This window comes from Gorilla gorilla, chromosome 6 (assembly GCF_029281585.2).
Source record: "Gorilla gorilla gorilla isolate KB3781 chromosome 6, NHGRI_mGorGor1-v2.1_pri, whole genome shotgun sequence".
Classification (NCBI taxonomy): domain Eukaryota; kingdom Metazoa; phylum Chordata; class Mammalia; order Primates; family Hominidae; genus Gorilla; species Gorilla gorilla.
The window spans coordinates 153,755,783-153,781,530 of NC_073230.2; the positions used below are offsets into that span (position 1 = coordinate 153,755,783).

General features: G+C 39.1%; 1 protein-coding gene across 5 annotated transcripts in view; it reads right to left on the reverse strand.

The window, feature by feature from the left end:
* TPK1 (thiamin pyrophosphokinase 1) overlaps positions 1–25,437 on the reverse strand; it is a 391,781-nt gene extending 366,344 nt beyond the window's left edge. For 4 of the 5 annotated variants that reach the window (XM_063708825.1, XM_063708823.1, XM_055392198.2 and 1 more), the window contains exons 1-2: positions 25,058–25,200; positions 24,643–24,701 (exon numbers count right to left, since the gene is read on the reverse strand). In XM_063708825.1, coding sequence (XP_063564895.1) covers positions 24,643–24,685 — 43 coding nt within the window. In that variant the 5' untranslated portion in view covers positions 24,686–24,701; positions 25,058–25,200. Of the gene's footprint in view, positions 1–24,642; positions 24,702–25,057 lie in introns of all 5 variants that reach the window. The other variant, XM_063708824.1, reaches the window with a different exon arrangement.
* Between the last annotated feature and the right edge of the window lie 311 nt (positions 25,438–25,748).

Below are 25,748 nucleotides of genomic sequence, written 5' to 3' on the forward strand. Positions count from 1 at the left end.
CCTCAATAAGTTGAACAAGTTCATGCTTCTGGATTTGTTAATAAACAACAAATTAAATTTATGCAAGGCTCTTTAAGTGATACTGTGTAGTAATGAAAATTCTGACTATAAAAAATGGTAAGCTAGTATTTACCCTTGTGGTTATGACATTCTATTAAAATAATTTATCCTCCTGAAATTTAAGTTTCATTTCTGTGTTCCTTAGTTAAATGTGTAACAAATGTAAAATGGATTCTACACAAATATGTATAAATACTCACTGGAGGTTCCAAATAAAAATATTTTTATAGCAAATTTCATTTATTCCTCTATATGTAGCATGTAGTAGCAGAGGAAAGCTACTTTTCTTCCCCTGTATATTATCATGAAATTTCACATTTTAAAAATAAGACTTCATTTCAAATCCTGAAATCACTGAAAAATCTCCAGCCTTACATGAAACTTCTTTTAAGTCTTTTACTTTAATAATACATCTCTACATACAATTGCAGCGATTGTGATGGCTTTTATTAGTATTATATTTCAACAGTTTGTTGCTTTTCACATTCTCTTAACTGTTCTGCAAGAGGCTTATTAAAAAGATTCAGTGACAAATGCCAAGATATTCTGCTATATCTGTAATTATATTAAATAAAATACCCACTACTTTTTCACTAAAAAAATTATTTCTTCAACACGTTGGCTACTTTCTACTGAGTCAAAGCAGGAGTCCTGAGTGACCTATGATCAACTCAGACCACCATGCCTGAATTCTTTAGTTAACAACCACTCTCCATGATACACTTTATCATACTTCTTGCCTTCACTGCCCTCTTATCAGAGGAAACAAATCGGATTTCATCACCTACAGCCAAGATGTCCAAAATCCCTAAGTATTTCCTGTGACCAGAAAAAAAAAAAAAGTATGCTTCACTAGACTGGGCACACTGCTGGTCCTCCCCTTTGTCCCGCTCTGTAAGGCAAGCTAGCATCACAGGCTTGTTGCCTGAAAATCAATATAAGGTAATCCAACCACCCATCCAGTTCAATCTCTCCCAAGAAGGCCTTGAAGACTAATGTTCCAACACCTCAAAAATAGGAAGATTATAAAAAGGCAGAATAACAATAGAGGAGTATCCTTCCTACAAGGACAAAGATGTGCTGGGCAAAATCTAGAGAAAAGAAATGCCAAATCTGAATTTCGACAGCCATTTCAACCTGAAATTAATGTTATGACACCCAGAGCACAGCCAAAAATTATAGTCGGAATAAGCCACACAAAAACTGTAGCTATGTGATCACTGTTGAACTAAGCCAAAGCTTCCTTTAAATAGCATCCACATCCCAGTATTCTTTCTCTTTACAGCAAAGAAATCTTGTACTCTCAAGAGCTGACCACAGCATTGTCGAAATAGCCTTACATAGAGGCAAGTTTGGGGAAAAAAAAGGTAAAGGAAATTTAAAGTTTATAGCTTCAGAAGAAACTCTCTACCACCATTTTGTTGGATGGAAGAAACATGCCAGAGATAAAAAACCAGGAAACCTTTAATTTAGAGTAATTCAGCCTATTTTTCAACCCTTGGAAACTTTACCATTTCTATGTAGAGTATGGGCATTCAACAGCATAGAATTCAGCTCTGCAGGAATTCACATTTTAAAACATCATCTTTTAAACCAACTGGATACATGAGAACTTTCAATAAAAATATAATAAATTTTAAAATTTTGGCATGTGCAAACTATCAGATCAGCTGCCTAGAATTCAAGCTCGCATAAAGACTGAATACACCTGAAATTACATGTGTAGGATAGTAATGGTTACAGCCCACAAGAATTATTTGCATCATTCTACCACGAGTTTGACAGTGTTGCCATTAAAAAAGGAGAAGAATTGCTTTTCAACCCTCAGTGAAAATTTAGCCTGTTATCACTATGTGAGATTCTGACATTACGGGAAAGAAGAACAGCTCTTCTGAAAATTAGTCCTTATTTTAAAAGCTTAAGATACTGAACAAAGATAAAAGAAATTAAAGTAATTCTCAAAGAAAAAACTGTCAATATATTCCAAGCTTCTTCAAGAACACAGAGATTTCAGTTTCACATTATAATTAGCTTTCACAATTGAAACTTAGAATTGCTCATGCACAATGACTACGTGAAGGAATAAAGAAAAACTAAAATATTATAATGCAGCCTGTGATTTACTGGGAAAGTAGAGCTTTAATACATGAAGTGAGGCTCAAAGAAGAATGGGCTGGAATATATAATACAGGCAACCAACCAGGTTTAGAACCCACATATTTAAAGGGCCGCAGCTTCTGTCGTGCTTGGAACCCGGGGACACTTCCTCCACTGCCTTACAACCTGTTACCACTGCCACCTCCGGAGTCTCAATCTCACGCTTCCTGCCAAAAATTCAGAAGCCAGGAAGCATATCTGATTGCCAAAAGTTCTAAAATCCTGCTACATTATGCATTGAGTGAGTTTTATAAGGTAGTCTAAGACCTTAACCAACATTGTAATTTCATTTCCATGAGAAAATATATTCTGAGTTTAAAACTACAAACATAACACAGACTTTGGATAAGCTGTCTGCGCACATTTAAACTTAATTAGAGCTAATCAGCATAGCTAATAAATTTATTTTACTAAGGTAAACCTGACACTTTCCAGGCTCAACCATTCACCATTAACTTTAAAAAACAAATTAAACCAAGCAAGTATCTTATCTTCAACTATGCACAAAGGCCAAAAACTGACTTAAAATTCACAGGACCTGCATACAACAACTTAAAAAATGCGCATGACCCACAGCCCTTTCTCGTATGCTATTACACGGCAGAATAAAGCATTTAGCACATATTACCACGAATCCTATATTGATGACATTACGGTAATTGGTTTTGGATTTGTTTCCGTGTTTTCAAACACCTTCTAGTTTTGCCAAAAACAGAGTGAACATATTCCTATAAGTAATTTATTGACAGAATCCTGTATTTTAAAACCGACTATTCGTCAAAGATTCTGTGATGAGGTAGGGTTAAAATAGGGCAGGTGGTGGTTTGGACAAAGGGACAATTTATATTACATGTGACTTTGAGAACTTTTTATATATATCATATATATCTTCATTCCATTTTAATAACCTGTTTTGAGGACTTCTTTAGTTCCCTTTATTTATATCTCAATACACAAATCCTTAAGATCCAGGGCACACTGAAAGGAAGCTTCAAAGACAGGAAAAGTAAAAAAAAAAAATCTAAAAGGCTGAGAAGAGGGAAAAGGGAAAGGGGAGAAGGCCAGGAATAATCTGTAATCAATCTTTTTTATTTTTGTATTAATACTGCTTACTGTAACTTATAAGGTGCAGGTAGCCATTCCAGGTCCAATTTCAAGTTATATCGCTAAACTAATGAAAAAACTTTTTTATAACTTTTCTGAGATCCCATTTTGTCCTTTTTAAGTGAACCCTTAATTAGACCTAACTTTGATGAACTCAAACCAGCAATTAATACTTCCTAGACCCACTGACTTTTGTTACTTGTTAAATCCTCCTGAGACATACATTAAAACCTGATGTTTTTAGTAGCCATAGCACTAACACAAAGTAATGAATATATTTACATTTTCATTATACCTTGACAGCATTTTTTCCTTAATAGATTATTTATTTAACATATTATAAACTGTAATATGCACTGAAATTTTTCAGTAAGCAGGCTATTTATATAACATTCACCCAGATGCTATCTAATGCAGTTAAGTTGACTAGAATAACACTGGGTAGACAGCCATTCTTCTATGAGTTATGGCTCACATAAAAAATATTCCAGCAAATATAACTGCTATTGTTTTTAAACTCCTTTAAATACGCAATCACTACCTCTCTTCCTACAATGGCTTTCCAGGTCAAATATCTTTGTTTTTAAGTCTAAAATCCTGTCATAGTGTTACCTTCTCCAAGTTCCAATTTCCTCCCATTCTATCATAACCTTCATTCATTTGGCATTCAGTCACTACCACGTACCATCTAAATTAGAAGCTCTACAAAAGACAAAATCTCTTGGGCTCCAAGGTTTTCTACATGCTAGCCTTCATTTCTGTTTTTTAATAAGGTTATCCACACATCATCAGTAGAAAATCTTCCCCAACCTTTTACAAACTCAGCCTTATCTAGAAAACAACAGAACAGTAATTCAGCCACTATAAGAAAGATTTAATGGATTATACTGTTAACATTGTATAAGAATACTAGACCATTCTACTAAAAAACCTTTAAAGTAAAAACAGGCAAGTTACCTAATTATTTTAAAACAACTGGTGAAAGGGATATGGCTGAAAATACATGTATCATTCTCATATATATTATTACTTAACTTTTTACATGTATATCAAAAGGAACTGTTTTTAATTTTTACATATTTTAGGTGTTTAAAACTGCATGGGATGGCCGGGCACGGTGGCTGACGCCTGTAATCCCAGCACTTTGGGAGGCCAAGGTGGGTGGATCACGAGTCACAAGGTCAGGAGATCGAGACCATCCTGGCTAACATAGTGAAACTCCGTCTCTACTAAAAATACAAAAAATTAGCCAGACGTGGTGGTGAGCGTCTGTAGTCCCAGCTACTTGGGAGGTTGAGGCAGGAGAATGGCGTGAACCCAGGAGGCAGAGCTTGCAGTGAGCCAAGATTGCACCACTGTACTCCAGCCTGGGCGACAGAGAGAGACTCCATCTCAAAAATAAATAAATAAATAAATAAAAATAAAAATAAAAATGCATGGGCAACATACACAATTAAAGAAATGTAAACACTGTCTCACTGTACCACCTCACCTCTCCAGCAAACTGAGACTCTAACCAAAAGCATCTAAGATAATTCTGTGCAACAAACATAGAAGTCAAAAGGTCCAGGAATAAAGAAAAACACACACACATTTTCCTCAGAAAATAGGCTTAATGCCTTCATTTGCTACCTATTTTTCCTCTTTTCCTATCTTCCTTCAGTTATTCCTATGGTTGACAATTCTAACAACTATTTGGTTTGTAAAAAAATTGAAAGTAACTTTGGAAAACAGTATTTTGACTAGATACTGTAAGGCTAAAGACAAAAAGACTGTACACCAAATTCTTACTCTAGTTAATAAGTCTGTTTCTCACAGGGATATGGGCTAGCAATCCTTTACGTGTATACTATCCACTTCACTTTATATGTATACATATTAAGCAAAGCCACTTTATATGTATAGTATGTATGAGCAAATAAGTATATTACAGGTAATGAGAACCAAGTTTTTCACTGTCAGAGAAACTACAAATAAGGAAATTGATAAGGCTAGAATGAACTCTGTGCTGTTGGACTGTAATCCAACATATCAGTATGAACTAATGTTTATTATTATATATAAACACTAATACATAAATATACATACCAAAATATAGATGTGTATGTATGCATGAGTTAGTATACATATTATCCTGACTCTAGTCACTGAAAGGACCTTGAAGCAATTGACACCACAGTAGCAATGAGCACAGGTAGCCCTGAGACCTTGGCTTCTAGATACCATTCTCCAATAAGGGGCCAAGGCACCTTGAAGTGGTTGATTCTGGGGCTGGGGCAGGGAACAAACAAGATGAGCCTACAGCATCCTATGGTGCCAGGTATTAAGAATGCTCAGAAAGAATGGGAATATATAAAAAGGGCCCAGGAACCAGACTGAACTTCCAAGGGCCAAAGCTAGAACACTGAGCAACAAAATAAATAGCACTGAATTATAATACATAAAATACCTATGTATTCATAGTGATATAAATTATAATAAATTTAAAATAAATGTAGCAGCTTTTCCTTACAAAAAAAATCCTAATACATGTAAAAGGGAGCCAGGCTAATGCCTGTAATCCCAGCATGTTGGGAGGCCAAGGCAGGTGGATCACAAGGTCAGGAGTTCGAGACCAGCCTGGCCAACATGGTGAAACCCCATCTCTACTAAAAATACAAAAGTTAGCTGGGCATGGTGGGGCACACCTGTAATCCCAGCTACTCAGGAGGCTGAGACAGGAGAATTGCTTGAACCTGGGAGGCGGAGGTTGCAGTGAGCCAAGACCAGGCCACTGCGCTCCAGCCTGGACAACAGAGCAAGACTCCGTCTAGAAAATAAAATAAAATAAAAATAAATGTAAAAGGAAAGAGGGAAATAGAAAATCACCATTAAAACAGCACAGCAATAATTGTTGCAGATAAAAACCCATCGAACAATGGGATATAAAAATAGTGAGCAAAAGTTTGAGAAGAAACAGGATATGTGCATAATTCCAAAGTATCTACCTGAAGATACTTAACTGCAAAAAGAAAGTAGCTTTACAGTAGAAAAAGCTGGGTAAGAACATCTTATTCAAGCATGAACAAGGTTACCTGCACCAGTAAGACACATCAACATAACATACCCTTGACATCATGCACTGAAAAGGGTACATCGTTTCTGTGGGCCTCTTGCCAAAAATGCATTACTTAAACCTAATCATGAGGAAACATCAGACAACCCCATATTTAGGGACATTCTACAAAATAACTGGCCACTACTCTTCAAAAGTATCCAAGCCATGAAAGACCTGGAAAGATTAAGGAGACGTGGCAAGTAAATGCAATATGGGATCCTGGATTCGATCCTACACCAGAAAATGCGTATTAGTGAAAAAACTGGTGGACACTGAATAAAGCCTGTAGTTTAGTAAACAGCATTATACCAATGTTAATTTTTAATTTGTGGTTATGCAGTATGTTAACATTAGTAGAAGCTAGGTGAAAGGCATAAGGGAATTCTACCACTTTTGCAACTTTTTGGTAAATCTAACATTATCTCAAAATATGAAGTATAATATTATGGTTGCCAACTTTAAAAGGAGGAAGATAGTTATAACAACAAAATTCACTGTAGACAAAACAAAATGGAATAAAATGCACTCCCTTCCACAAAACTGACTGCAAGAAATCATACACAATGTGTATAAGGTGGTAAACCACTCTGTTATATTGATGGTACCCAAATCACACCCCTAATATCCAAGTGCTTGTACCTCTAGCTCCCAGCTGGGTCATGTGATGGCTTTGGCAGTGTAACATTAGCATGCATAAGGCAAGCTTCTTTCTACATCAGGGATTACTTTCCTGGTATGCACCTTCTTGGAGCCCTTAGTAAAGAGGTCCAGGAACCACACTGGAGAAATCATGTGGAAAGACAGGCCCAGCCAGGCCTTTTCCAGGCCTACCAGAAAAGACACCTAACATGTGAGTAAAAGAAGCCATCTTAAACGTTCCAACCTCAAAAGGTGGCAACTGGAGCAGAAGAAAGACCCACCTGATCCAGCCCAGATTGCAGAATCATGAGGAAAAAATAAATCATATTGGGTGACATACACAGTCCATACAACAGTCAGCTGTCTATTAAAGGTTTCAGTGTATATAAGATTCTTTGCTTTATAAGAAAGACAGTTTTGGAAAAACAGCAGACTAAGCTGATACAGAACTTTTTCTTTTTTCTGAGATGGAGTCTCACTCTGTTGCCCAGGCTGGAGTGCAGTGGTGCGATCTCGGCTCACTGCAACCTCCACCCCCCAGGTTCAAGTGATTCTCCTGCCTTAGCCTCCCGAGTAGCTGGGATTACAGGCGCCCACCACCACACCCAGCTAATTTTTGTATTTTCAGTAGAGACGGGGTTTCACCATGTTGGTCAGGCTGGTCTCAAACTCCTGACTTCAGATGATCCACCCCCCTTAGCCTCCCAAAGTGCTGGAACTATAGGCATGAGCCACCATGCCCGGCCCATATACGTAACTCTTTTAGCATGAACCCCTCTAAATGCTGGATGGAATAGAATAAATAAATACTGCTCTCTAAAAACATAGCTGCCCTCACAAGAGAGGGAAATCCCCAAGTTTGTGTGTAGTTGGGGGCAGGGCTTGCCAAGAGGAAATTTGAAGCCAGAATAACATACTCATGAGCAGATGCTGCTGAGGCTCAGTAGCAAGAGGGGGAGTGAAGGAAGTCTAGCCAAAGGCTGTGGGCCTTATTGGTTAGGGTTTTGACACCCATGCAAGGATAAGGGAAAAAATCATGGGACATGCAAGGTAGGTATGTCTTAGGTATTTATGACATATATCACAGCTTTGGTAAGTTAACCCATAGAAGATTACCAAGTAATGTTTAATGTAAATGCCTGACTGCCCATTAAAATTTGATTTGGAGCTGAGCAGCCTGGCAACTCAACTTAAAGGCAACTCATTGTCTAAATATATGTGGTAGGATGCTTAGCATAGGAGGCATAAAGAAGAATAAGAATTCATGTCGCTCCCCTCCAAGAGCATACATAAGCAGACAGATCAACTAGAGTACCACTCAATAAGTGATACTGCCTTGTGATCCTCAATTTACTTTTCTCTGAACTCTCTTCCTCTCCAAAAGCTTAAAAATAGGCAATCCTTTCTGTTAGACATAAAGAGCACACATAGGAATATCAAAAGAAAAAACAATATGAGAATAAAAAAAATTATGTCCCAAACCACTACAACTACATCTTAGGTATTTATGACATATATCACAGCTTCGGTAAGTTAACCCATAGAAGATTACCAAGTAATGTTTAATGTAAATGCCTGACTGCCCATTAAAATTTGTATTTCAGATAAAAGCAAATAATTTGGTGGCATGCTACTGTCATTTTTATATGCTTTAGCATATAATCAGACCACCTAGTTACCTTAAAATAGTGCCTGACCAATGATATGAACACAGTGAACAAAACTGCGACATTAGGAATGGTTCAATACAAAATAAGCATCTCGGGTAAGAGAATCAAAAAAAATCAAAGCAGATTATACTGTGGGACAAAGGACAGTATCAGAGAAACCTGTCAACAAGTAAGGCCTCATCACTAGCTGGAATTCAGGAGTAAGAATGTCATATTTGAGGAGCTCTGGAATAGGCAGAAAACAAAGATCAAGGTAAACTCCCAAATCCAGAGAAACCACATTCCTGAGAGTATTACAAAAAGGCTTCCAAGAAAAAGCAGGAACTGAACCACTGAATCTGAGATCAAAGACGGCAAATGTATCCTGGAAACTTTCACCTCGAACACTCAGATCCCAACTACAAGCAAGATTACAATGATTCCAAACCTTGAGTATTTGGCTAGAGTTCTTGGAAGTCATCCTGTGGCCAATTCTGTCCACTGTCTCCACCATATCCATCCATCCAACTTCTCTGTCAGTACCACTTCAGTTTATTTAGTTGCTAGTATGCCCATATCCCAGTCCCAGAAGATGAACTGTTTCTGGCCAAAATAAGTCATAAGAACAGAATTCCACGTGATTGCTTTTTAGGAATGGCCACATAACCTAGTTCTGGCCAATATGAAATAAAACAAAAGTGAATTATGTGGATTGTGGATCTTCGGAGAAGGCTTTTAGTTTTCTGATATAGGGGGATGAACCAGGTTGGCGTGACCCTTTTTAAAATCCCTCCATACTTTTTTTCTGCTTACAATGCATCCTTGATGCCTGAAGTTCTAATAACTACCTTGCCTCTAATGAGATCACAAGCATGAGGCTAACGGCCAACAAAGAAAGACAGAACAGCAAAGAACAGGCCTGCATCCCTATCAACAGTGTACAGCAGCTACGTCAGCCCTCCACCACCTACCTCCAGATTCATTGTTTAAGAAAAATCAATTCCTAATTGTTGAAGCTACTGTGAGATGAGTTTCCCTATTACTTACACCCAAATGCATTCCTTAACTGATGTACTGTTTCCCACTAAGGATAGTGATAGACTCACTCACCAGGTTGAGAATGAACTGAAAGTTTATTAAACTTGTCTCTGAGAATAAACTCAGAGACAAGAGATGTAGAGATTGGGGAAAAAAGTCTTCAAAGAGAAATAAAACTCCATCAGCCATACCACATATACACATACAAAATCAGTATTGTGGTAGTGGTTACCCAACAGGCTCTGCAGCCAGACTACTTGGGCCTAAACCTCAACTCTGCTGCTTCCTGGACCTGTGACCTTGGGCAAGATAGTCAACCTCTCTGCACCTATCTCAGCATTCTCATTTCTAAAATGGGGCTAACAGTATATTCCCCTTAAGAATGTTTGTGAGAATAAACAAGGTAATACATAGAAAATTTGGAATAGTTCCTTGCATACAGTAAGCTCTCAGTAAACACTGGTAATCATCTGTATTATGCAAACATATATAAATATATAAAAATGAATGATACAGTTTATGCAGCGCAAATATGACTCAAATTGTGTGGTACAAGTGAGCAGAAAATTCCTCACAGAACTCACCCACCTCTAACACACTGTCTCAACTGAGTCGTGCTTCTGTGTCTGCTAACAGCTGCATCAGCAGCTCTAACTCTTGGATGGCATAAAAATGATGCAATTTCACAACAAGAAGATTGACTAAACATAAGCCATTTACACTTCAAAAAGCAGTGCAAGGGCAAAAGCGTAACGTCGGATCTCATCTCAAGTATTGTTCTTACCTGGCAAGTGGAAACAGTAACTCATCTCCTAACAGTAATAGAAAGGTTAAATTTATGATTGGCTTCAAGTATACAATACCACCATATGCCTAATCCTTTCATAGTTATCTAGTGTCACAGTCCAATGCACACTTCAACGGAATCACTAGTTTCTATGAATGTCATTAGTACGAGCTGGTCTGCACATGGGTTCCCTTCACTTGCATTTTTTTTTTTAATCAACAAGAATTGTCACAGGCAGATTCTAACAGATCCACTGAAACAGATAACACTAAATCAGTTGAATTGATAATAGGCAAGAGAGAACGTTCAGAAACCAATTGTTCCTATGATAATAGTAATCTGGATCAAGACAGACAGCAAAAAATAAACAAGGAAACTATTTTACAGTTTTGAACAAAACAGTATAAATATTCCACCAGGCTTCCCACACCCTAACTACTCTGGTTTTGTAAGCTACTTTAGACCTTTGGGTATTGGACACCTACTTGTAAATTCCCATTACCATCTTATTTTTCTCAGTCCTAATATGTGCCTGATGTTTCTAAGTAAACATTCCTAGTCTTGTACTTCAGTTTAGGCCAGCTTCTTTCACTTTCCATTCCTTGGATATCTCATCAAGCCTAAATATATTCTATTCTATTTCCAAATTTTAGTTATAATTTTAGAAGTTTAAAATTTGAAGGAGAGGAAAATATTTTTAGAGTTGACTCCAACACTCACTGGTTTGGGGAAATAAAGTCATTTCTGTAGTTAGAAGGCAATACTTAGCACATGGAGATCAAGCATATGGAAATTAAAATGACAAAACTATATAATTGCTGTCTAAATGTAAAGTTATGACTACTGGATACATTTCACTTTTTTAAAAAACAAGTGAGGGACCATAAATACAAATGCAGATGGTCCTGGAGTTCATTTCACCTCCTCCCCTTCCCCAATTTCTGGATCTTTTCAAGGAGCTAGTTCGGCAGGTCAGAGTTAACAATGCAAGAATAGGCTGAAATTACCTGCTTAGCAACACAAGCTCCCCACTCTAGTAACCTGGAAGTTCCCAGACACACAGTATTACAGTCACCTGGAGGTTCCAGCAAATATGTGGAACTTTTGTGGGGGTGGGAGGGCAGCAGTTGAGATTCCTCTCCTGGAGTGATTACAGGGCACCCTGCAGCACAGGCCAGCCTAGCCTAACTCCTTTCCGTGGGATGAGCACCTGAGGAATCCCACAAGCTCCAAGGTATGTGTGACCTGCCCACTTTGCACATTGTCCTCAAAGGCTGCATGCTATGCTTTTACAGGTGCATTTTCACTTTTAATTCTCACAGTCTATGACAGGTCATTTACAGATAAGGAAACTGACTTCAAAGAAAGTTAAGATGACCTATTTACTCACCTTTTAAATTAACAACAAACTAAGGAGAATTTAACTAGTGCTTAAAGTGTAATTTCCAAAAGGTTTAGAATCATGACCTTCATGCAAATATAAAAGGAACACATGCCAAATATATTATTCAGCTCATCAATTAATGAGATTATTAGTACAAACTTGTGTGTGTGTCTGTGTGTGTGTGTGTCTGTGTGTGTGTGTGTAGGTGGAGTATTACTGAAATCAATGGTGAATCTATTATAAGAAGGGTTTCCAAGCTGAGTGGCAAAGCATTCAGGGTGCCTCACTGAACTAACAGGGACACTGTACGAACTACTAACAGGTTTTTTGGACCCAATTACTTAATAGAAGTTACTATTAGGTATTTGGTGCTGGTGGCCCCATGAAAAAATTACTGAGACACTGAAGACTAAAACTGAAAGTTTAGTAACGTCTACCATAGAGCAATGAAACATAGTATCTGGGGATATTTCTTCAGGATGGAAATCAATTCTATCCCACTGGACAAAATTCATTTGCATTATTATAGATAAGAATCGTGGTCGGGTACGGTGGCTCATGCCTGTAATCCCAGCACTTTGGGAGGCCAAGGTGGGTGGATCATGAGGTCAGGAGTTTAAAACCAGCCTGGCCAAGATGGTGAAATCCCATCTCTACCAAAAATACAAAAATTAGCTGGGAGCAGTGGCAGGCGCCTGTAATCCCAGCTACTCGGGAGGCTGAGGCAGGAGAATTGCTTAAATCCGGGAGGCAGAGGTTGCAGTGAGCCAAGATTGTGCCACTGCACTCCAGCCTGGATGAAAGAGTAAGACATCATCTAGAATCGTTTGCATGACTATTAGTTAACTTCTATCCCTACAGCATTGCAAAATTGCCTAATCAAAAAAAAAGTGAAAGGCATACACCCTGTATCTAGTCACTTCAGGATCCACTAAACAAGCCCAGCGTTCCACTGAAAAGACTGCTAGTAATCTTTTCTGATCATTTTCAAGTCTTGGACAACCTTTCCCACCTTAGATTATGGGCAGTACTACGAAGAGTACCACAAAAATCACGATGTGGGAGCGAAAAAGCAGGAGCAGCTATAATCCATGAATATTTCCATCCAGAATTACAGAGCATCCACTGCCAGCAAGGACATACTGAAAGGGACACACTAACATGCTGATACTGCCACATAACCTGCTACAGTCTTTCTGGAAAGCCACCTAGGAACATGTACTGGAAACCCTAGAGGCTCATAACTTTGATTATTTAATTCTACTCCCAGAAATATACACTCAGCATACAATCAGAAGTGGACTAAGGTACATAAACATCTCACAGTGTTAATCACAAAAATAAAAAATTTAAAACAAGTTAATTTACCACCTCAAATATTTCTTCTTTCCAGACGCCTTCAATAAACCCCCAAATCCTTCCTGTGTGATCCAAGGTTGTCACACTGTACTCTAATGTCTCACTTGCTTATCCATTTGCCCTACTAGGCCATAATCTCTGTGGAACCTTGGACCATGTATTTCAATTGCATGGATTTAGTATGATGCTACATGCATAACAGACAAAGTTGGCTCAAATAAAATGTTAAACAGCCTGAAAACATGTTTCCTCTATAGAAATGAAACCATAATTACAAGTATTAACAAGTATTTTTCACAGAGGCCATTTTAATTCCATTTTCAAATAGCTTTGATATATTCTGACTTACAGTAACCAATTCAGATGCGAGATTCACCAAAAAAAAAAAAAAAAAGTGAGGTCAGAAAAGGCTTTACTGACTTCAAACTTCAGAACCCTTCAACTATCATTCCCCAAAATCAAAAGCATGGGCTTATTTAATAGGATGATATCATCCAGAGAAAAGAATGTGATCATGTGACTACTTTCTTTGGCTTTAAGCCATAACTAGAAGAACGTACTCAGTCACAGATGTCTCATTTGTAAAGGGATACTCAGGAATTGAAATGCCTGAAGAAGCATAACTTACAAACATCTCTCTGGTTAACGATTTTCCAAAAGAAAACTGTTTGTGTGATTTTAACACCCAAACTTTATAGAGTGTATATATCTCATAATATAGTAATTTTTGGCCAATAATTCCAAAGGAAAATTTTAGATTTACTTCCCCCAAACTCAATAAAACACCAAAACAAAATTATATATGAGAAAAGCCTGAAGTTATATCTTAACCAACTACATTGATAAAATATCAGCATTACATGTAGACATTTTGAAAGGTAGACCAACGGCCAAAAAAGTGGATATGCACCTCAGATGTTGCTGGTGTGGAAAAAGGTATCACCTCATCGCACTCAGGTGAGCCATCCTCTGCCACTGGGTATGTGTCCTGAATGCCTCATCACACTATACATTTTCACAGACAACAATAAAGCTCAAAAGAAAACCACTGGATATTAATCGTTGAAAAGAAGTTCTAGATAATGATAAATGTTATCATGAAATGTGATGGAGGGTGTTTTTAATTATTTTAAAAGAAAGTTGCTATTCCTCTTGGGTAGTGCCTTTCACATTTTAAGGAGCATTAAGGCTGACCGAGGGTCTTGTTAAAATGCAGATATTTATTCAGTCAGTCTGAAGTGGGGCATGCCAATGCTATTGGCCTAAGAATTTCAATTTAAGTAACAAGGTTTTAGAGCACCATACAAAGAAATTTATAAACTTAAACAAGGTATTCAACTGTGCGACCTTCCATTTTCCTGCTCCTGCTTCCTCTTTTCATTTCTTCTTTAATCTCAAAGCACTGATTGTTTCCCCTGATGATTTATCAAGACCTTCCTGTTCAGGATTCTCAATATCCTACAGAAGCTGCAATTTAAGATAACAAAACAGGCCACGCATGGTGGTACACCTGTAATCCCAGCACTCTGGGAGGCCAAGGCGGGCAGATCACCTGAGGTCAAGAGTTCAAGAGAACCCTGGCCAACATGGCGAAACCCCGTCTCTACTAAAAATACAAAAATTAGCCAGGCGTGGTGGCACGCGCCTGTAGCCCCAGCTACTCAGGAGGATGAGGCAGGAGGATCGATAGAACCTGGGAGACAGAGGTTGCAGTGAGCCAAGATTGTCACTGCACTCCAGCCTGAGCAACAGAGCGAGACTCCATCTCCAAAATAAAATAAAATAACAAAAACAGGTCCCAGTAAGCATTCTTGACAAGGACATCTCATTTTCCAAAAGTAGATAACTGATACCTATATTGGGATAGGCTGGAAAGCATTACATGAAAAGAAAATTGTTGATATGTCTTCCCATGCCTAGAATGGTTCCCAGTACACAGCAGGCAGGCACTCAAATAATTGTTCAACAAATGGCTATGATCTGATTAAGATTTTTCAGTATTTGAAGGGTAATTAGGTAGAAAACAAGTAAAGATCTTCTATGCTATTTAAGGTGGAAAATAGAGAGCTAAGGGTAAACTTCAGCTTTTTTAAAATACATATTTTAGTCATCAGTTGTCTGTCCAATAATGCTACATGTTTTCTCAAAAAGACTGAGCTATCTGAACACGTTCCAGCATAAAAACCAGATGGCTATCTCAGAGGATTACTAAGGAAGACACACACCAGGAACAGTAAAGGTTTCAAAGGTCTCCTACCCATCCAAAGGATTCACTCAGAGCATGTGTATTTGGATTAGGAAGAAACTTTTTCTAGAACAGTTTTCCTATTTTGAAAAAAAAAAAAAAAAAGGTTTTTTGGCAGCAATTGGGCTGGCAAGCCAAAACCTTACACATGACCTATGAGTAAATCAAAAGCTTAAATACACTGGAACTCATAAAAACAAAAGAAACTATTCCACTGTGAAAAATGAATACCTTCAAAGACAATGGTGTGACAAAGACACAGAAATACTCAGAATAACATCCATTTGTTGCAGCATTTGTTTGCCACCTACAAAGAATAACTTTCAGATGCATTTTACCAACAGCAACAAAAAAAATTAAATTTATTTGATGGGAAGTTAATGCACAAATTCACCTCGTTTTCCTAGAAAACCTCAAAGACATCTCGTGTTAATGTGTCAACACCCACAGATTTTTTTGGTGTAATTATGCCGTAACATTTTATCATTGTGAATATTAAAACTACCCCACAGGCTCACTTGATATTTTCAATTTTTTCATCTAAAAAACCCATTTTTTTCTAATAATGCTACAAAATAAAAATTTAGATAATTTTTTAAAGATTTAAAATTATTTTTAAACTCACTTTAGAAGTTTTAGTTTCTAAAAGCATGGAACTATTAAAATGCTAATATGGAAAGATGGGGGGGCAGGTGCCATAAGACTAAATACCACTGAATCAAAGGAAATTGATTGTCTAGATGATGTGGAAAAGATAGCTTATAAAGTTAATGAGATCTTATTTAAGGCAAGAGAAACAATTTGCTCACTGACAACAAGGATGAATCAAAATGTTGTCATCAAGTATAACTAGTCTAATTAAAAGTACAGCAAAGGCTGGGCACCGTGGCTCGGGCCTGTAATCCCAACACTTTGGGAGGCCGAGGCGGGCGGATCACGAGGTCAGGAAATCGAGACCATCCTGGCTGACATGGTGAAACCCCGTGTCTCTACTAAAAATACAAAAACTTAGCCAGGCGTGGTGGTGGGCGCCTGTGGTCCCAGCTACTCGCGAGGCTGAGGCAGGAGAATGGTGTGAACCCGGGAGGTGGAGGTTGCAGTGAGCTGAGATCACGCCACTGCACTCCAGCCTGGGCAACAGAGCAAGACACCATCTCAAAAAAAAAAAAAAAAAGTACAGCAAATATTAAGGCAAATATGAAAATAAAACAAAATACGAAGAAAAGTTAAACTATACCAAATGCAGTAAGTAATAAGTAAAAAATAAGTAAAGGGTAGTTAACAGCAAGTCTCAGTAAATTAGAAATAGGTTGAAAGAAATAAAAAAGAAGAATTCCAACAATTATAAGTTATACGCCAAGAAAAGCATGAACAGTCAACACAGTGAGTGTCCTGGAAACATTCCAGAGACTTGAGAGCTACGTAGGAGGATTTCTGATTGGGTAGGAGAGTACCATAAGATCCTTGAAACTCTGGAATTCACAAATTCATATCTTCCACTATCTTAGCCCTTGATAACAAAAATATCACAATCCTTAAGCAGCAGATAAGGCTAATCCTTACACAGCAGCTTTAGTCAGAGATTTCTTTACCATACCAGATGAAAGTGTCTTAAAAAACCAATCAACAACAATAACCCTGAAAGTTTTCTAGGTTTTAAAGCAAGAATACTGCTTTAAACAAGAACAAGTCATTATAATTTTAGGGGAAATAGATAATCAGAAAACCTAGGTTTTAGTCTAGTTCTATCTCTAGTATCTATTTCCAAGGCTTTCTTTGGAAAAGAAATATTCTTTTCCTTGCCTATGAAGTTCTTTCCAAACTTACAAGGCTACGACATACTCCTTGCTAATACGAATAAAAACAAAACATTTGACAAATTACCACAAATGAAACATAGATCAAGTATGTCTAATGAAAATTTATCATCTGAATTGAGATGTGCCAGATACGTAAACTACACACTTGAGTTTGCAGATTCTGTGCAAAAAACGTAAACTATAGCATTCGTAGTGATTTCTATTGACCACATGTCAAAATAATATAGTTTTAGATTAAATAAGACAAACTTAAAATTAAAATTTATAACCTTTTTAATGAGACTATTAGAAAATTTTGAATTATATAACATACGAAATTACATTTCCATTGTGTTGTACTAAACAGCCTGTTATGTACTGAAATCTTTCACAGTAAGATTTGTCAACCCTTTTTATTTTCCTACAACATCTATTAGATGTGTGGCCCATAATGGATAAACAGGAATGAACAGAGAAACCTTTGTATATAAGTAGAAAACAGAAACTAAATAAGACCAAAATTGACTCTCTGATTCATATACTAGCTCTATGCTATTAGAATTACATGTTAAAACCTCTTTTTTGGAAATCACGGTAATACTGAAATATGGACCCAGTCAATTTTTTTTTTAGTTTACAGCTGAAAAGCTAATTGACATACCCTATTTGTTATGAGCTAAATTGTGCCCACCCACCCCCGCCCCCACTCCCACCAAATTCATAAGTTGAAGTCCTAACCCCCAGAACCTCAGAATATGGCTGTATTTGCAGACAGGATCTTTAAAGAGATAAATACAGTACAGCGAAGTCAGATAGGTGGGCCTCTCCCAGATGGGTGCTGGGAATATAGGTGAGAGCCACCACACCTGGCTAACTATAGCACTTTTGTTTGTCAATCATGCCTCAAAAAAGTTGAAAAAATAAAAATAAAAAGATCAGTATTCTTAGTAAACTGGAAATTAAAGCCTCTGTAACTGCTGTGTCTTAAAAGTTTGTGAAATAAGTACATGGCAAATAACTGTTCTGAGATTTGACTATTTACCTTTATTTTGGCTATAAAGTGTTTCAAGTAAATCAACTTTACTTTTTTAAAAAAAAGTTTAAAGCATATTAATTTCTGAACATAAATCTTCATGATAAAAACTGAAATGATCACAGGCACTGAAGAACAAAGCAAAAAGTTTAGATGTCTAAGAATATGCTGAAAAGGCACCTAGTTTACAAGACCTCAAACAGCAATAGTACACCCTTACCGGTTAAATATTCTGTATTAATTTAAAAATAAAAACCCTTCAGATGAAAAGTTTAAAAAGACAAAAAATACTTAAAATGCTTGAATTCTTACATGTCACCATTACATGCTTTACACATATTGTTTAATTTTCACAACTCTCCTTGGAAAGTGTCATTCTCCCTATTTTAATAATGAGAAAATCACAATGTAAAGAACTGCAACCAGAATATATTAAAAAAAAACTCCTAAAATACGTTTTTATAAAAAAGGAAAGATAACCTAATTGAAACAATAAGTAAGAGCCATAAACACTTCAGAAGATGAGCAAAAGTCAATAAACACATTATGAGAAATCTGTCATAAGGAAAATGACAAAAATCATAGAGACATCTCTATACACCCACCAGAATGGCTAAAATTTAAGAATAATAATTCTAAGGATTGGCAAAGATCATTCTAGGTGGCAAATTTAGCATGAGCTAAGGGAAAATACTGAAGCAAGAACAAATGTTCCTATAAGGCAATAGTGGGTATGTGAGTTTACCTTAGGTGCAAAGAGGTGATTGTACCATCACAGTGACTATAGTTAATAAATAATATATTGTACGCTTGAAAACTGCCTTCAAGATAAGGACTTTAACCTATAGTTGGTTGGCAAATCAGAACCATGACATCAATGACACAACTAAGTGAGTTTTAAAGTAGTTCCCCTTATCTGTATATAACCTACACACACCCTCCTGTATACTTTAAATCATCTGTAGATTAGACTGTCTGTGGCTAGTTACGAACCCACCCACAGAGTAGGGCAGGAAGGAGTGAAGCTGAGCTCCACCTCCTGTCAGATCAGCAGGGCATTAGATTCTCACATGACCCCAAAGCCTATTGTGGACTGCACATGCAAATGATCTAGGTCGTGCACTCCTTATGAGAATCTAATGCCTGATGATCTGTCACTGTATATATTACATGTAATAATAAATACCTATATACATTATATATTACAATGCAATAATAGAAATAAAGTGGACAATAAATGTAATGGCTTGAGTCATCCTGAAACCACCACCACCACCCACCCCTCCGCTGGTCCACAGAAAAACTGTCTAATACAAAACCAGTTCCTGGTGCCAAAAAAAGTTGGGTGACTCGCTGCACTGGAGTTCTTAGAATATATCACTCTAGGATATGGGGGGATTACTGTTTATAAAAAGCTGCTTTGTATAGAATGTTCCAAAGGCAGAAGACACAGAAACTTTCAAAAACTATCTCTTTCTCTGCAATAAATGTCTCTTCCTCCACAATCTGATTCTACCCTCACTGTTCAACCACATTCTTCCAAAACCCTCATGAGCACTCTCCAACCTAGTCACACTATCTCTCTCTCACCACCGTGTCCATTTTCACGTCCAGATGCAACACTGAGCTCTCTCTCCAGGATGGGCCCATCACTTGCGATGCTCTTCTGGAAACCTCCCTGTGCTTCTCTCCATTTAAATCCAGTGCTCTTTTGCAGGCCCAGCTGATGTCTGACTCACCCCATGATTTATCTGCCGACTCCAGCCTGCCTCTTATCCCCGTGTCTACAGTTCCTATGTGGGTTCTACAACACATAATTCAGCATCTCACTGGAATCTTATGTTTTGTTCTTGACACTCAATTAGACCATAAACTCCTAGATAGAAGGGACCACTTCTTTCAATTTTGTATCCCCCTCAGCACCTAGTACCAAAGAGTATACACCAGTTAGCTGATATATCCCCTTGATAACCAGAAATACAGACACACCCTCTGGCCTGGCAACTGCATTTCTAGAAATTTACACTACTAAAATACTCACATAAATATGAAAAATAGTATGATCAAAAATATGCATTGTAGACTGTAACAGTACAAATTGGAAGTAACATAAATGTCTATTAAGACTAGTGAGGCCAGGCCGGGCACAGTGGTTCACGCCTATAATCCCAGCACTTTGGGAGACCGAGGCTGGTGGATCACCTGAGGTCAGGAGTTCGAGACCAGCCTGGCCAACATGGTGAAACCCCGTATCTACTAAAACTAGAAAAATCAGCCAGGCGCAGTGGCAGGCGCCTGTAATCCCAGCAACTTGGGAGCCTGAGGCAGGAGAAGCCAGGAGGCAGAGGATGCAGTGAGCTGAGACTGCACCACTGCACTCCAGCCTAGGGGACAGAGCGAGACTCTGTCTCAGGAAAAAAAAAAAAAAAAAAAAAAAGACTAGTGAGGCCAGGCACAGCGGCTCATGCCTGTAATCCCAACACTTTGGGAGGCCAAGACAGGAGGACTGCTTGAGCCCAGGAGTCAGAGGTTACAGTGAGCAATGATCACACCACTGCATTTGAGCCTGGGCTAACAGAGCAAGACCCTGTCTCTAAAAAAAAAGAAAAAAAAAGAATGACCAGTGAATTTCAGTCCATTACTGTCCATTAAAAAAAAAAACAGTTGGGATATCTATACACATAGACATAACAAAGTAGTAGGTGAAAACAGTTGCAGAAAAGGGTATTCAATAGGCCTATTTTTGTTTTATTCATACACACAAAATTTAAAAGAACACATAAATTTTTAGATTGATAATGTCCGGTAACTAGGACACATTTTTTAGTTTGGAAATGAACAAAGAGCACATGTGATGTTTGTAGTAACAAATATTTATGTATTTTAACTCTATGCCCCCAAACAGTAATTTACAAAACAATTTATAATATGAACACATTTTGTTTAAAGTATGAGAAATAATAGTTATTTCTGGAAAAGGGAGTACAGGAAACTTTCACATTCTAGGGCAGATAGTTGTTTTTTCTTAAATAGTGAGCACTTAGTTACAAAAAAAAAAAAAAAAAGAATTTTAAAAAGAATTCCATCTTTCCCTGGGCTAGTGATCATCCCAGAGAGTAAGTATTTTGGTCCACAAAACTTTTCTTAGCAACTTCTTAATCTGTAGAGAACTACCTTTATTGTTGGATTGTCCACTATACTAAATCTTAATAAGCATTACAGATAAATCATACCAACAAATCAAATTCACAGAAGCTGGTATCAGAAAAAACTTCTCTGCCAGGTGAGTATTAAACACTAAATCTGTTTGATAAAGGGAATCTCTCCAATAAAAAATTAACCTCAAAAATTTACTGAATTACTGTAAAAGATCCGGCATTACACTGGCCCTTATAGTAATAGTTCTGTTGTTAAACACCTTATACATATCCAGAGTAATCACAAACTTGCCCAAATCCTTGTTTCAAGGTCAAAACTAGAGATAAGACAAGAATCCTACACAGTTTTACCCATAGGAACAACAGGAGGTAACTGTGAGAACCACCCAAGGGGGCAGGCACTGGATTCTGTTCCCTGGATCTGTACTTCATATATCCCCATTTCCCTACAGGCCTTGCTCCAATGTGGAACTTACAAATGTCCTGACTTAAGCAGTCAAGGCCTTCTCCACTAAGCCTCTATTAAAAACAAAGGGGCAGAGCTATCAGCTCCCTCCTTTTCCATCTCAGCATCCACCCTGAGATTCAACTGCCTTTTTGCTTTCCCCTCAAACTTACTGCTGAACAGCTTATAGCTACTGAAGCTAAGTGCTTGATTTGTACTAATTCAGTTATACACATAATAACCCTATGATGTATTCCTATTTTACAGATGAAGAAATGGAAGTACAAGGTGAAATAACTATTAAGTGGCAAAGCTAGGATTTAAACCCAGATATTATAGTTCCTCAGTACAATCTTTATTATGCAGCAGTCAGTATCCCTGATATATGTCTTTTAACCTAGAAACCATTAGAAATCTTCAGACAGTAATGCTCTTAGGTTTTAGTAACAAATCTGAAAGTCAACATTTCACCCAAATCAAATGTTTACTCTAGAAAATGCTGTTTGTCCTGGTAATACTGGATAAACGAGAACTAGGAAATTTGCAAAATGTGCTTCCCAGTGCCTTCTGGGAGTTTTTTTTTTTTGGATTGTTTTTGTTTTTGTTTTGAGATGGAGGATGGAGTCTCTGTCTGTCTCCCAGGCTGGAGTGCAATGGTGCAATCTCAGCTCACTACAACCTCCACCTCCCAGGTTCAAGCAATTCTCCTACAATTCTCCTACCTCAGCCTCCCAAGTAGCTGGGATTACAGGCGTGTGCCGCCACAACCAACTAATTTTAGTAGAGACTATTTTTAGTACAGACAGGGTTTCACCATGTTGGCCAGGCTGGTCTCAGAATTCCTGACCTCAGGTGATCCTCCTGCCTCAGCCTCCCAAAGTGCTGGGATTACAGGCCTGAGCCACCGCGCCTGGCCTTTTTTTTTTTTTTTTAACTTTTGAAAAGCTGTTTAAAGTAATAAACACTCAACCTTTTAATCTACTAAAATAATAAAGGGGTTAAGACTCTAGTTATGTAACTGTTTTCCTTCACCTGTAGAATAAGACATAAACATGTATATAAAGCTTTTAGCATAACTGGGCGTGGTAGTTCATACCCATAATCCCAGCACTTTGGGAGACTGAGGCAGGAGAACGGGATCACTTGAGCCCAGGAGTTTAAGACCAGCCTGGGCAACACAGGGAGACCCCTTCTCCACAAAAATTTAAAAATTAGCCAGGTGGGGTAGTGCACACCTGTAGTCCTAGCTACTCCAGAAGTTAAGGTGGGAGGATCGCTTGAGCATGGGAGGTCGAGGCTGCAGTGAGCCATGATGGCACCACTGCACTCCAGCCAGGGCGACAAAGCAAGACCCTGTCACAAACAAAAAACATGACTTGGGAGTAAGGAGTCAACGTCACCTACTATTCCCAGCATGTGGAAAAACGTACAAGTTAAACTCAATGCCCTAAACACGACCCATGAATTCATGCTGACAGAAAACAAATGTAAACATTTAAACAATTATACTTCTGTTTAAATTTATGAAAGTTATATATGAGAAAATAAAAACTAATAGTTAATTGAAAATACTTTAACATTACCAAATTATCACACAGTAGTCAATTATTACACAAGAATGAATGCTAACAACCTGCCTCATAAACTCATTCATTCCATCCATTTCCATGTGAAGTACCTGAATGTCTTATTTTCAAAAGTTTTTCTCTTTCCTGTGCGATGCCTTGTCTTACCTTTAACAATGAGATAATAGTCTTTGCTCTCCTTCTTTCCCCCACGAACACCCTTACACAACGTTTCCCTTATCTAATTATGTGTTCGTCTGAAGTTCCAGAGACTAATCTTGAAACAATTCAGGCGACTACTGAATTCTCCTCCACCTGGAGATTACTTCAAGGCTGCAGTTAATTTGCAACCCAGTTATACTCAGGCGCCAGCCCATTCACCAGATGAGGCAAAAACCCAAGATAAATATATGAGCAAGTCACGTAGACTGGGGCCCCCGAGCCCCAATACCAAGCGCCCCTTTATAAGCTCTTACATTTTGTCCAAATTTGAAACGGTTTCTTTAAGGCAGAAGCTTGGACCACTTCCCCATTGCTAGCTTTGGAAAGTAGTCACTTTCCTTTCCGGGCCCTTCGTCCTTGTTGATTGGCTCTGCAAGCAGCGAGCAGCCCAGCCTGCACTCGGTTACACAGTAATTTCAAATCTTAGAAGAATAAAATATCCTGAGTGTTATATAGATTTAAAACACTTGTATAACCATTTGCCAATCTTTTATTAGATAAGCTCGGGAAACTTTCAATGGATTAAAAATGCATCACGGTCAGGCAACGATGACCGTCCTTAATGCCTGCAATGTCTAATGTTCCGCTATGTTCCAGATTTGTTCGCGCTGTTGGTGGAGGCGCAACAGCTGGGAAGCGCTTACTGGGTTCCAGACGGACTACACACACTATATCTTGTCATTTCGTCCTCACAGCAAGGACTGATACGTAAGCTCATTTTTCAGATGAGGAAAATGAGACCGGCGAGAGGCTGATATGCTTAGCGGTACAGAGCTAGGAAATCAGGGACAGAACCCAGGCTGGAAGTCACGCTGGCTCTAGAGCCCCGTCCTTTCGACCTGTTCCCGTCGCTGGGGAGGGGCACGTCAGTGACACTAAACCGTGGAAAGAAATACAGTACCAGTGGAAAGCAGGGGCTCCAACGGGGTAAAGGCATGCTCCATAACGGATTATTGGCCTCTGCATTAAAAAAAAAAAAAAAAAAAAGTGAAGTTAGACTCTCAGTTTTAATTAAACATCGCGCAGAACCAACAGCACGGGAGCCGCCTGAACCTGGCACTCGGCAGCGGCGCGCTCCGGGACCCAGGAGCCAGCTGAGCTGCGGCGCAGCACCCGGCGTTGGGGACCCGCCACGGCTCGCCTACAGCGCCGCCGCGGGCGGGGGCCCCCGGAGACCGGCCGCGCGGGCCGCTATGAGGTCCGAGGGGTTGCCCCTGCCGCCTCTCTCCGCGAACCCATCACCATCCGGGAACCTGGGGAGCGAGAGGCTGCCGCCCCCTTCCGCGGCCCGCGCGCCCGGCAGCAGTCGCACTTACACAATGGCTGGTAGGAGCCACAGACTGGAGAGCGCAGGCTGCGGGAGCTACGGCGATCGACCGCTCGGCGCGCGGCTGAGAAGCCTTGGCGCGCGGTCCTCGCTCGCAGGTTTTAGCCCCCGGGACGCGAGGTGGCCCCGCCCGCTTCCGGGAGCCGGAGGCAAGTGGGAGCCGCGCCCTGTGCTCTGCGTCCGGCAGTACCCGCCTCAAGTCTCCAAGGCTTCGTTTTCTGGGCTGGTTCTGCTAGCTGTAGTACTGCTGCCGGGCCCTCTGCACTCAGCTTTAGCAAGGAGGCCACCATTTGCTTCAAACTAAGTGGCGAATTCCCTATCACCCATGCTTGACCTAGCTTCCGAGCCAAACTTACTTTCCACTGTGCTGCTTCTAGTCCTGCTACCGGTGTCCTCCCTGAGCCGTCGGGTTAAAAGCTTTCCTTCCTGGCCGGGTGTGGTGGCTCACGCCTGTAATCCCAGCAGTTTGGGAGGCCGAGGCGGACGGATCATGAGGTCAGGAGTTCGAGACCAGCCTGGCCAGCATGGTGAAACCTCGTCTCTACTAAAAATACAAAAAATTAGCCGGGCATGGTGGCGCGCGCCTGTAGTCCCAGCTACTCGGGAGGCCGAGGCAGGAGAATCGCTTGAACCCGGGAGGCCGGAGGTTGCAGTGAGCCGAGATCACACCAGTGCACTCC